The 13655-nt window shown below is 51.4% G+C and overlaps 1 protein-coding gene across 1 annotated transcript in view; it reads left to right on the forward strand.

Annotated features, from left to right (window-relative positions):
• The first annotated feature begins 621 nt into the window (after positions 1 to 621).
• Sfrp1 (secreted frizzled related protein 1) overlaps positions 622 to 13655 on the forward strand; it is a 41213-nt gene continuing 28179 nt past the window's right edge. Inside the window, exons 1-2 of the mRNA XM_028887796.2 lie at positions 622 to 1247; positions 5993 to 6070. Of these exons, the coding sequence (XP_028743629.1) occupies positions 704 to 1247; positions 5993 to 6070 (622 nt within the window). The 5' untranslated portion in view covers positions 622 to 703. The remainder of the gene's footprint in view (positions 1248 to 5992; positions 6071 to 13655) is intronic.

Below are 13655 nucleotides of genomic sequence, written 5' to 3' on the forward strand. Positions count from 1 at the left end.
TGGAGCGGAGAGCTGCTGGTCTGTCGCGCGGTTGCTTGGAATTAGGAAAACGTGTAAAAAAAAAAAAAGTCTTCACAGTCGCATCAATTTGCAAGTATTATGAAGATTCCTTTTATTTATTTATTTTTTAAACAAACCGCCTCACGTTCCTTACAGCGTCCGACATCGTCTTTATCCATCCCACACTTCTAACTACCCTCTTCTCTCTGCCTTTGCCTTCTTCGAAGTATTTGCTTAGTTTTTGGTTTTGCTTTTCAAGGGGTGTTGACCTGTGTCTAGTTCTAGTAAACCGATCCCTCGGGCGGGCGCGGCGATTGGTTAACTGCGCGGCTGACTGACGCGGTAAGGAGAGCGGCTCCCGGCAGCGCCGAGCTGATTGGCTGCGCGCGGGAGATCCAGGGCTCGGCCACCCGCACACCGCGCACTCGGGCTGCAGCGTCGCAAGTAGGTGCAGCCGCCCGCAGCCCGCCGCGCCTCCGCCAGCCGGGACGGCACTCGGTCCCGCGCGCTCCCTGCCCCGCGCCAGCCCCGCCGCGGCCTGCGGCATCCGAGAGCCCCATCGGCCCGAGACCGGGGAGCAGCGCGCGGCCGCGAGCCGGACGGGGGGCCGGGCACTGCGCCTTTGTCCCCGGAGGCTCCGGGAAGTTTGCAGCGGGACGCGCGAGTGAAGGCAGCGCGGGCAGCCCCGACGTCGCCGAGCAGCATGGGCAGCGGGCGCAGCGCGCGGGGCCGCGGCGGAGCCGCCTCGGGCGTGCTGCTGGCTCTGGTGGCCGCGCTGCTGGCCGCGGGTTCGGCCAGCGAGTACGACTACGTGAGCTTCCAGTCGGACATCGGCTCGTACCAGAGCGGCCGCTTCTACACCAAGCCTCCGCAGTGCGTGGACATCCCGGTGGACCTCAGGCTGTGCCACAACGTGGGCTACAAGAAGATGGTGCTGCCCAACCTGCTGGAGCACGAGACCATGGCAGAGGTGAAGCAGCAGGCCAGCAGCTGGGTGCCGCTGCTCAACAAGAACTGCCACATGGGCACCCAGGTCTTCCTCTGCTCGCTCTTCGCGCCCGTCTGTCTGGACCGGCCCATCTACCCGTGCCGCTGGCTCTGCGAGGCCGTGCGCGACTCGTGCGAGCCGGTCATGCAGTTCTTCGGCTTCTACTGGCCCGAGATGCTCAAGTGTGACAAGTTCCCTGAGGGCGACGTCTGCATCGCCATGACCCCGCCCAATGCCACCGAAGCCTCGAAGCCCCAAGGTAAGGGTGCTCCTTCCCACGCCCGCGAGCTCCGGTGTCCAGCCGCACTGGCCCCGGGGCTGCAAGCGGGGCAAGCCGGGGAGCCGCGCACCGGAGCCTGCAAGGTGTGCAGACCTGGTCCCGAAAGCTTCTAGGAGGCCCAGGCGTCACTTGGTGCTTCTCCTGCCCCAGGTGCCCGGAGATTGCTGGGGGAGCCTCGGCCCGGGCGGTGGGGAGAGGGGGCCCTGGAGCTGTTCTTCCTGGGCTCCAGTCTGGCGTCTTTCATACCTGAAACAAAGCTAAGCCTAGGTTTTCAAGAGGAGGGTGCCCATCCAAAGCTCTTAACATCCGAAACAGACTGCTCCCTAAGAAAACAACTCGCTCAAACTGCAAAAAACTCAGACTGAGGAAAAGCTTTGTTTATTTTCATAAGTTTGAAAGTATTTTTTTTTTCTAAAAGCAAAACAAACAGCAACAAAACATGCCCTCTCCTTAGTTTATCTTTCAGTCGTGGTGCGGAATTGGCCGAGGAAAAGAAATTTAGAAAGAGCCACTTCGGTTTCTATGCCTCTAAATTCCGGCAACAACGTCGAATTTAGCAAATCTAGGGGATGCAAAAATCTCTTGTCCACCATCCTTGCATACCCCCTGCGTCTCCCATTCACACAAATCCTTAGGTAATTAGAAAGATAAAAATGTAATTAGCTCATTGTTTATCTCCTCCTGGGGGTGAGGACCTGCAAATTGGGCGCTGCAGATTCTGAACCCTGGGGGAGCAGAATTTCTTCTGGGAAACCCGTATTTAAAGGGTTTTGTTTTTTTTTTGACTCAAAAACAACACACACACACACACACACACACACACACACACACACACACACACACACACACCCCTAAGCAGCAAACACTCCAGCAGCCTGGTGGCCGAGTTTCTTGGGACTGGGTTCCTTCCTGTGGGATGAGGTTCAGGAATACTAGATATTCTTGCCCAGAAGCCCTTTATCAAAGAAGAGGGCAGGCACCCCAAGGCCATTTCTGAAGAGGAAACTTTTAGTTTATCTCGAAGTGCTGAGTGTCTTGGCTTTCTGAGGCAGGGTCTCAGTCTCTTGGTGTGCGGCCGGGGCTGGTCTTGAACGCAAATTCCTCCTGTTTCAACCTCCTCAGCTCTGGGATCACACAGGCATGCGCTGCCAAGTGCCTCTTGTTAGTGCCTCCTTTGGCCGCCTCAGAGTGAGGAACGGGGTAGATGCATGAGCGAAGTCTGAACGCTCCTATTCATTCTAGGGAGGAAGGTAGGTCCAAAGTGATTGCCCTTGTCTGGCGAGGGCCCCAGCCTGTAAGGTAAATGGTAGCCCTGGTCACCCCTGTCCTCGGGGCTGGTATGTGCAGCCCTTTGAGACAGCTCACTGGGGGTTGAGCATTTCCCTTGACCACAGCACTGTGTCTTCTACCCCCATCGCGTCCCCCACCCCACCCCACCCCACCCCCCTGCAGACCACAGTTTCCTTCCTAGGTCCTGCCTGCCAGGAGAGCCTGTGGCCAGCTTTGCTTGTATTCTGTCCGTGCCCCACGGCCACTGATTGATTGCCGTTTTTCTGGGGCTATTGGTGGGCGTGAAGTGGAAACCTGTGGGAAACAGCTTTGTGCAAAGTGGTTGGTGTTTGGGGGCAAGAAAAGAGGACCAGATGGGGGGTGGGGGTGCTGTTTCTGAGGGTCCCCCAAACCAGTACCTCCAAAAGACTGACAGGGCAAAGGTCACACTCACCCTTACCCATTTCTGGATGCTTTTGTGTGGTTCCATGTTTCTGGTCCTTCCTTGCTCAGTGCTCAGGTAGAGCAATTCTTTGCTAAATAAAGACACCCCCCCCCTCTCTCTCTGTGTGTGTGTGTGTGTGTGTGTTGTCTGGCAGGAGTGTGGCTGTGGCTGGTTTTGTCTGAAGTGACTGTGATTTTTGTGAGAGGCACCAGTGTCTCTCCAGAACAGAGGACCATCGTTATGAGGGTGTCCCATCCTTATGAGGGTGTCCCACACGATGTGCACCCCCTTTGCCCTGCAGGGCTGTCCGACTCTCAGCCGAGAGTTAAGCTGTGTGTATAGGGGAAGGTTAAGAAAGGTTAGATTATTGGTCCTCAGAGCCTCAGACTGGTGACCCTGGAACACGACCCGGGACACTGGGACGACAGTTAAGTTCCATACAGGTGCCTCATTCCATTCCTCATCCACCCTTAAAACGGAAAAAGCAAATTTTCAACACAGCATTACATCTTAATATACAGCTTTAGGAATATTGGGAAATTCTTTGTTATTAAAGGCAAGCCTGATCATGAGAAATGAACCAAAGACTTTTATTTCCTCTCTTTCAAGCAGTAGCTACTCACACTACCTTGGCTTCCGTGACAGGAAAGGTAATTGTGCCGTCCGTCCCCGGAGACTGATGTCTAGAACTTGGACATCCATTAGGCTAATTTGGTAAATTGTCATTCTCCTTCCCTGCCAGGTTTCACCGAGTTGTGGGAACGAGTCCGTCTCCTTGTGTTGTTTAGGCTTGTTGTGCATGAAGTCAACCAGGCGGTGTAGTCACAGGCTGCAGAGGCCAGGGAGTCCCCACTTCTCCCAGATGCTCTCTTAGGGTACTTCCTCCTCTCCCCTCGGTGGGTGAGCTAGCCGCCTAAGGAAAATCAATCTCCCTGCCTCTCCCTCCCCCCATCTCTTCCCCCCTACCTCTCCTCTCCCTGTGCACATTGCTTTTACAAGTCATCTTAACTGATTCCAGTGTTGGCTTTCCCCTCCGCTTTCTCGTATATACATTAACAAAGCACAGAATCTCTTAGTCTTTTATTCATTTGCTTCACACTTTAGAGCTAGGATTTGGTTTACCTGTCCGGTGGAAGTCTCGGTATATTCCTCCTGTGAGGTAGCCTTGCAGGGCCCCAGAGACACACGAGGGGCAGAGATTAATATTACATTACACATTCTTCTCTCTCCGCCGAAAGCTGCTCAGCTCCCGGCTGCAACTATTGAGAAGAGGGAGAGGCATGCTGCAAATGAACGGTGCAACCCCACCCTGCACCTTTCCCAGAGGCCCCCGAGAGTGCTGGAAGGCCAAGATGAATCCCCAGGCCGAAACATCTGTCCTGTGGGGGTGCAGAGGCTCAGAGTGCCGGGAGAATTGGGGGTGTACGGAGGGAGGGGACCAATGAGACTCGGTCTTTATGTTTGACTGTCTTGGTACTCCTTTGCTCGGTGTTTTATACCTTGAACTTTGCAGTGTGATAACTTCTACTTAAAAAAAAAAAGCAATCATCAAAAACAGCTAGGAAACCCCAAACACACAGTTCATTTTCCTACTATAGGTCACATGGTCCTGTCTATAACATCCTTTCCTTTTTCTTTCTGTCTTTACATGGAAGCGAACACCATGATGGAGACTTCTGGGTAAGAGGTTTTTTTATCTTGTTGCTGTCGTTCAGAAACATTGCTTCCAGAACCCAATCTCAAGCTCTGGGAGCGAGACAAGCATATTTCCAACATCTGGCCCAAAGAGTTTTGCTAAGCTTCTGCCCCCCCCAAATTTGAAAGGCAGCTGTCAGGGTGTGGTATAGGTGGGAGAGAAACTGGTGGGCACAGACGGGTGATGTGGTCCCTGCCCTGCAGGGAGAGGGCTGGGGAACAGCTACTCTGTAGGGCACCCATTTCACAGCCCAAGGTGCGGGGGAAGGGGGAGGGAGAAGAAGATGGTGTTGGTGAGTCACAGGTAACAGGAAGTGAAGGCCAGTGAGCAGAGGTGCTCGGCACACCTGAACCCCACCTCGACTGCTGTCTCAGGGCGACTTCCTTTCAGCTCCAGCCAGGCTCCGGCCTCCAGTGTCCAGGGTGCCAGGAATAGACTATGTTTAGTGTACTTGCAGTTTTCTGGGTCGTCAATAAACTGTAAGTTGTTTGATAGATAATGATGATGATGAGGAGGAATTATAGGGAGATGGTAAGTTACTTCAACCCTTGGAGGTTTCTCCTGTAAACACTTTCTCTCTGCCCTTCCAAGGAGGCCTCTGAAGCCACCTCCCACAGGGACCTAGCTACCTCTCAGTGGCTTGCCATACACACACACACACACACACACACACACACACACACACACACACACACTCGCTCCTCTTCAAAGCCCTTCATGAAAGATCACCTAAAGGGTTTCCTCCTCAGTCAGCTCTGTCCTCCATTTGGTGGCTCTTGCTAGCCCCTCCCCTCCCCCACCCCACAGCCCACAGCCTGCTTTCTGGAGTCCCTGTGGCAGGCACATCAGGGCCCTGGGCTTGAGTAATTGAGTATGACTGTTCTCTTGGTCCTCAAGACCTGGTCAAATTGATGAGGTCTCTTGTTCAGAGTTTGCCAACAGGAAGGGAGCCCGACATGGGGCGCGGGGAAGAACTAGACACAAACCATGAGAAGATCTGTTTTAGTTCATAAGCCAAGTTTTCTTTCTTTCAGGTACTCATAGCAGCCTGGACCTGCCCCTACCTACCTCAGATAGCAGTAGATTAAATAATCATCACATCTGACATATCTAGGCCAAAATGTTTGAAGAACACATTCATCTGTTTACGCCTTTGATCCTGAGCTCAAGATCCCTCCATGGCCATTGGCTGGATGCCTTTCAGGAATTCCAGACCTTTAGCCCTTATTAGCCTGGCCCCCCTCTGCTCTCTTGTTCAGGGGTCCCCAACACCATGACTTACAACTTCTGTTTCTGCTTGCTTCCCCTTGCTAGGTACAACAGTGTGTCCTCCATGTGACAACGAGTTGAAATCTGAGGCCATCATTGAACATCTCTGTGCAAGCGAGTTTGGTAAGAGAAGAGAACCAGCCTCATGTGGGGCTTTTTGGAATCCCTGCCTTTCCCTGTCCTGTGTCTCTCCCTGAGCGTGGAGCTCATTGTTTACATCCTCTGCCTCCATTTTCTTGTTTTCACTCTCAGGCAAAAGGAAGTCTAGGTAGCGTGGAGCATGGGCCATCTTTCTTAAAGTTAGACTGTGTATGTCTCTCTGTCTCAGATTTGGGGGAACCTTCTTTGAAGGCAGAGGGAGGCAGACTTGGGGACAGGGGTAAAACTCTCGACTTGCTGCAGGAGAAGGCCCTGGCTTGACTTTCTCTGGTGTTTGATTTTTTTTTTTTACAACCACCCCTAGGTGTCAGCACTACTCTACCCTGGACTGGAATGGCCCAGGGTGGGTGGGGTGCCTTCCCAGGAGGGGGAGATTTCTGTGCTTAGGGCATTCAGAGGTCCTAGTCAAGGCCCTTCAGGCAAAGAACATGGATGTTGACACAGGAGTGTGACTTCTCTCCCTACTTCCTAAGTCACTGTGGGTTGGAAAAGAATTCTGAATCAGCACCTGCAGGTGCCAGAGCAGGCTAGACTGTGCTAGGCGGCAAATTCAGGACCCTTCCAGGATGGCCCCTCTGGCCAACAGGAAAACGCAGTGTCTCCTGAACCTCTGAGAACAGTACTTACGAACTGTGCCCTTTTGGAGTCTGCTCCCTCCCTCTCTTGGGTCTCCACCGCTGGACGCAGAGCAGCAGCCAAGGCCAGACCCATTTTGCTGAAGGACAGATGTAGGCTGATGCTCACAATTCCAGGTTGTGTCCCCGAGGGTGGGATTTCTCACCGCTTAGCTGGAGAAAGCATGAAGGTAGGTAATGCGAGTTTTCACGTCCCTTCAGAGCGACCTCCTCTGTGTTTTCATTAACTTGATGTGATGAAGTACAGGAAGAGTTTGACATGGTGAAGTGCTGTGCTCAGGTGAGCCACGCAGGTGTGGGAGGGAGCACTCACACGCCCAAGGAGTTTGTGTGCCATGGCACACATTGTTCTCAGAGTGCTTGCAGATGCATGTGCGGAAGCTGAATTGCTCAAATCGTTTGCCAAAGAGACCTTAATGAGAATAGATGTTTCTTTCTTTCTTTCTTTCTTTCTTTCTTTCTTTCTTTCTTTCTTTCTTTCTTTCTTTCTTTCTTTCTTTCTTTCTTTCTTTCTTTCTTTAAAACTATGTATGTATGCTCATGCATGTGGAGGCCAGAGGAAACTTTGATCACGTGGGTCCTGGGGATTGCGCTCAGGTTGTGGGGCTTGGGGACGAGCATCGTTACTCACTGAGCTTACGGCACACCCATTTTTTAAAAAAAGTTAGATTTATTTCTGATGGTTTTAATTTTGATATCAAGGGTCTGTATTTGCCTTATTTGGTTTCTGCTACATTTTGCTGCTTGTGTGAGTTCCACCCTTTTTTTCTTGTCTTTTAAAATTTTTGTAAAGACTTTATTTATTTATTTATTTAATCTTAGCTGTGTCCCGGTCTGGCTTCTCCCTGGCTGCGTAGCACAGGCTAGCTTCGTGCTCTCCATCTTTTTGCATCTGCTTCCCGAGCTGTTGAGACGATAGGTGTGGGCCCCCATACCACACGCATCTTCTGCAGTTTTACATTGGGTTCATCCAGAATGCTAACCAGAAGTCGGGTATGGTGGTGCATGCCTATAATCCCAGCACTTGGGGGTGGAGGCAGGAGGCTCTTGAGTTTGAGACCAGTCTGGGCTATGTAGGCAGCCCCTGTATCAACAAACGAACACGTTACAGGTGGCGTATGTCGTGATCCACGCAAAGGCTGATTACTCTTCCGCTCTTGTCTTGGTGTTAGCTCTGTTTTGCTCCCTCAGGAGCTGCCCCAAACTGGGCTCAGCCCGTTGGGTCTCCCGCATACAGCACATGGATACACAACTCCATATTGCTGTAGCGGCAAACTCTTCAGTTACAAAGATACACCAGGTCCTTCCCAAGGATAAACCTGGAAGGAAAGGAAACAGGAATAAATAGAATCGCAGAGGATCCCTGGCAGGAAGCCTTTGGTTAACATGGTAAGGGCCGGAAGAATGGGCTTCCATGTGGGTGAGATCCCAGAGGCTCCTCAGGAGGACTAAAGAAGAGGCTGCTCTTTCCCATGTCATCGATCTTGCATATGGCAGGTCAGAGTGCTCACTTTTACCAGGTGCCCTGACATTGTGTGAGTTTGGGGAACCGTCTCAGATGGAACCCGGAAAGTAACAGCTTGCTGGCCGCTTCCCTCGTGTTTATGGAATTTTATCAGGTTTAGGGTAGAGGGGTGGACATCCTTAGAACTGAATGTGTGGAGGTGATTGGCAAGGGTGACCTCCTGCTAAGGATGCTCCCCATTCAGAGTGTCTGTGCCTCAGTCTTGGTCTGCGTGTATCTTTTCACCCAGTGTTTATTAAGCATAATAAATGAGGCTGGACACTGATCCAAGAATATTCACCTGGAATAAATTAAAACTTCACATCCCTAACCAGACACTCCTCAGTGATTTTTCTGGAGAGTGGTGGATTTCATTTAGAGTGGAGGTGATAGGAATTTAAAGGCCAGGGTCGGCGCAACCTTGGTGAGAAAGTGGATGCCGGTCCAGAATCTTTGTCCGAAACATACCAACCCCGAATCGTCGTTAAATTTCCTCCCTTTCTCTCACTTCCTTCCCAAAATTCTGTTCCCTGGGGATTTCATGGCAGCCAAGGTAGATACATTTGGAAGAGGCATGCCTTGGAAAGAACCTGCTAGGGTAAAGTTGGCTTTCTAACAGAGGCAGAAGACCAGAGGATGTACTACAGCTCACCAGTGTTGGGTGTTCCCCTGTGCCAGTTGGTACCTGCCAAGCCAGCAAGCCCCCAGGTAGCTACTACTTAGAGAGGTGCCTCATAAATAACCAGTAGGGCTTGGTGGACTGGAGTTGGGCTGTTTAAGATTGTCTCCTTGTAACCCTCGGAGTATTTTCTTCTTGAGTTCTTGAGGTCCTCCAAGACCTTAGGGTTCATTTTTTTTCAAATCTTCACATTTGATGAGCTAGGAGCTGGCATTCCCCTTTGGAATACTTTGACTCACTGAGGGCCTCCCCCCCCTCAGTATTAGGACTATGGCATGCAGGTGCCCATCTCTGCATGGTGAGGCTTGGGTGGGCCATACTTTTCTGGCTTTTGGTTTGTAGGGTTTTTAGAAAATGATAAATAGGATTCTTCCTCTCCCCCCACCCCCCTCTCTCTGTGGGGACTGAGCTTAGCCCTGCCCTTCTTAGTACCCTGCAGAATGGAGCCTTGTTGAGAAACTTGTTGCCTAGCTCGGTTCATTTCAAGGAAGAGAGGCAGTCAGCCACACTGATAGGATTGAGTTAGAAGACAAAGACATTTGACAATGCAAGCTAACACACAGCAGAGAATGTTTGACTCCCTCCTCCAGGGATCAAGCTTTATATTAAGTGGCCCGGGTGTCCCCAGTGGGGAGACATCGGTTGCTGGAAAGCATTGTGCGAGGGGTGTGCTCTTCAGGGGTGAGCACGCATGCTCCATCACTTGCTTCTCCTTCTGCTTTTTTCTCTCAGTGCATCCTCACACTCCCATTGCGTGTGGAGCTGGACATGCTGAGCCTGCTACCCCCCCCCCCAAGGATGCATTTTTCAACCCCATGGCACTTCCGCCTCACTATATTCACTCTCTCCTCTTGCACGCTCCCTTCTCAGTGCAGAGCACAATTTTTCTTCCCCCTCAACAGGCAAAAACAACAGTAAGGAAGTCTGTGCTGATGCTCAGGAACGCGGCCAGAGCAGCCTGCATTGAGCAGCAGATGTGGAGAGGCCACGGACAGCTGATGCAAAGTCTTCAGACCCAACATGGTGGTCACCTTGCCTGCTGCACCACCGTCAGGACTCACAGCTCTGCCATGAGTTTCCCCCTGTGTTTCCTACTCCTCTGTGACTGGGTGCTGTGCTCAGATCTTAGAGAGGCCACTGCCGCTCCCCCATGATAACTTCGTTGTTAATGGCTTGTGCCCACAGCCATCTCTCTCTTAGGTTAGTTTATCTCAGGCAGATGTTAATCGGATTCCTAGCTGCTGTGGGGGTTCTTAGCCCTCTTCCAGCCACTTTGTCCAGGTCTTTCCGCTGCATCCCTGTGATGATTCACAGTCTTTTTCTGAGGAAGCGCGCTTCCCCTGCACCAGCGTCTTTACCTTTGGGATCTGCCAGTGCTCTTGGCAGCTTCTCCAGACAGTGTTTTCTACTCGCGAAGAAAGGTTTCTTTGCCCGCCCGCCCCCTCCGCCCCCCTGAGAGACCATCGTCCCCTTGTTTGTGTATAAGTTTCCTCAAAGAGGGAAACTGTACTTGGCAATAAGTAAAATCAGTCAAATAGGAAAGGAAGAGAAAATCAACTCTGAGTCAGCACTGGGAAGGTTTCCTAGAAATATTTCCTGTGGTCCCTGCTCCTCCATGAATCTGTTCTCACTCCGCCTCACGCACGACTCTCTCAAGGTTTCTTGGCCGAGCGGCTGTTGGAGGACCACGCTTCACTCCGCGGGACGGTTTGCTGAGCTGCTGCTGTTGGGGGCTCTGAGGTTCACTGCAAGGCAGTTTGCTCTCAAAGTCAGCTCAGGCTTTCCAAACCAAACTTCAGGTTTCCTCTTGGAAGTGGGGGGAACCGGCTGCCAGCATGGCGGTTCTAGCCACTGTAGCCGCTTGAGAGCAGGCTCTGTGTCTGGGGCCATATTTACTTTCTTTGTGACTAATAGATGCTCTATCGGCCTTGTACCACTGACAAAGAAAACACAGCTTCGTGGCTAGAATGTGAAAAAACAAAAATCGGAGTCTTAGAACAAAATAAGGCCTGTTTGTACTCAGACTGGTCCCTGGACAATGTCTCATACACAGCAGGTACAGAGTAAAGGCGAGCCTCCCTTCCAAGTGGCTATGTGCAATTGGTTATTAAATTGAGGGGAACAACACGCTAGGGTTGGCACGACCTGGTCCAGTTCACTCAAAGTAAAATCAAACAGAAGTGGTCTCAGGGAGCCCCCAAGGAACTGAGAGCCCCGAGAATACACAAATACGCATCTCATCCGTACCCTCTGAGCTTGAAACAGTTGCCAAGTGCCGGGAACTGTGAGTTTGACCCTCTGATCCAAGCACTGGTACTGTAAGATGGCTCATCATAGTCTGCATCTCGTTTTAGCCAGGCTACCTGATGGACAGGGTTGGAAAATCTATTGTGGACCATGCTGACCTCATTTCTAGAAAACTTCTCAGGTGGGGGGGCATCATGTAGCCAATGTAATCACCTACTCATCCATGATCTCAGATTGGAGAGTTCCTGTGAAGATTTGAGACCTGGGGGACTGGTCCGAGGTCTAGCCAGGGCCGAAGCAAGAGACCCACTAGGCTAGGTTGAGGCCACACATTGAGGAAACAGGAGGAAAAGCTGTAAAGAACCAGTGTTCCCTTTCAGTGAGCATGGTGTACCCTTCCTCCGTCACTGATTCCTGATTGGCAGGAAGATGTTAAGTAAGGCAAATGTCGTGGAACATCATATCAGCATCTTCAAATCAGTGAACCTCAGGATGGGGGGACACTGGACCCTCGGGGGCAGACTTGCATTCTTTGTCTCTTTGCCCTGCATGCCAAGCAAGCCTCTCGAACTCTCCATGCCTCAGTTTCCCCTAGAGAGATGGTAGCTGAGACTCAGGTGTAGATTTGGTGAGAGGCAGAGGAGATGAAATGGAATCCCACCAGCTGCACTCAAGAATGCTCATTTCGTTGCTTTTTTTTTTTTCCTTCCCCCAAGATCTGCCTTCATGGCTTTTACCCAACTGAGTTTTAAACCAAACTCAATTCTCTCTTCAGTCTTTCGCTCTCTTTATGCTTGGGATGTATGGCTGCATATCTTAGCCTTATAGATTTAGGTTATGTGCACACATGGTTTAGGACTGGGGATGCTCATTCTCTGGCTAAATGTAGCTCTGGCTGGGTTATTCAGAACTTGCCATGAAGCATCATCTAGAAGTCTTTGGGAAGTGCCTTCCAATCTGAATGCCAAGATGCCCTGGTCTGAGGAGCCCAATCCCTGCCTTGCCTAGCTTCCTAGGTGGGAGCCTCACAGAAACCTTATTGTCTCAGCCATTTCCGAGTGTTCGTCGGTGGTGTTAGGTGCGTTCACTTGGTGGAGGGGACATCCCCAGGTCTGTCTGTGGAGTTTTCATTATCTACACTGAAACTTTGTGCCCGCTAACCAATCATCTCCCCGCTTCCCCCTCAGCCCCTGGCAAACACCACTCTCCATTCTCTTCATGAATGCGATCACTCAAGGGACCTCAGGGGGATGGATCAGACGGTATATGTCTGCGCATGTGGCCTCCCTTACGAAGCCCGATCTCCTCCCCTTTCGGTATGTGACTGTTATGTATGACAGTCGTGGATGAGGTGAACGAGGAGGATTTGCCCTCAGTTGTCACCCTTTTGAAGCCTTCCTGGTGGTAGAGGAAGAGAGATAGGGGACAAGCGAGGCCATGGGGCTGCTTACTTCCCGGGGTGCTGGGTGGCTCACCTGTTCCCAGTGGACACTGTGAAGAAACACTGAGTTGGGCGGAGCTTCCGAGGTCAGCCAGTCCGTGCCCTCCCTTTATAGACTGAAAAGCAAGGGGAAGGAGTTAGCTGGAGGCTGCCTGACCCGGACTGCGGCAGCTTCCACTGCCAGTGCTTGATGGGCAGCAAGCCAGCTCATGCCTGCTCCTCTCACCTTCTTGCCTCGCATGCCCAACACCCTCCCATCCCGTCGAGATGGTGGAGGAGCTCCTTGGCAGGGGGACAGCGCGCTCTTTTGCGCTCAGAATGTGGAATTTAAAGGCCTCGCACCTCACACAGAGAAGGTGCCCTACCACTGTTGAATTTCTTCCTGGTGGAGAGGCCAACTGAGCCGGACCGACTCGGATGAAATCCAAACCCTCTGAGCTGGGCCGCCCCAAGAAAGTGGCTCAACCTCCCTGAGCCTGCTTTCTCCAGTGGCAATTCCAACATTAGGTCGTTCAGAGAGCTGAGTGAATCAAGTAGATGAATTAAGTGCATTTCCTGGACCGTAGAAGCTGCTCAACCCATAGTAATGTTCGCTTCATTCTAAGAACCATTTTAGGATGTGGAACTCAGTCTGGGAAGGAGAATTCTGTCACTCAGGAAATCGTCTTGTTGGACAAAAAGAGAAAACTTTTAAAAAAAAAAAAAAAGGAAAAGATTAAGACGTGGGATGGAATACCTACCTCGGTCATTCTCTGGTTAGCTGATTTTTTTATGAGGCAGTTTGAAAACTTGAAGGATTGTGCTGCTTCCAAGTACTGTAGTTAACAAAACCAAACACAGGCAAGCAGCTGCCCCTCCCCCACGCCTCCCCCCCCCCATGTTCTAGAAGTGAAGGAGATCATCGGGACTTACATTCGATGACACTCGTCAATCATGCAGCTGGAAGTCCCCCCCCCCAGACAATTATAACCCAATCTACACCAGTTCTAGGACACGCCCACTGGAGTTTTCTTTTGTGCTAGTGTGGGTTGTTTTTTTTTTTT

The sequence above is a fragment of the Peromyscus leucopus genome, chromosome 17 (genome assembly GCF_004664715.2).
Source record: "Peromyscus leucopus breed LL Stock chromosome 17, UCI_PerLeu_2.1, whole genome shotgun sequence".
Lineage (NCBI taxonomy): Eukaryota > Metazoa > Chordata > Mammalia > Rodentia > Cricetidae > Peromyscus > Peromyscus leucopus.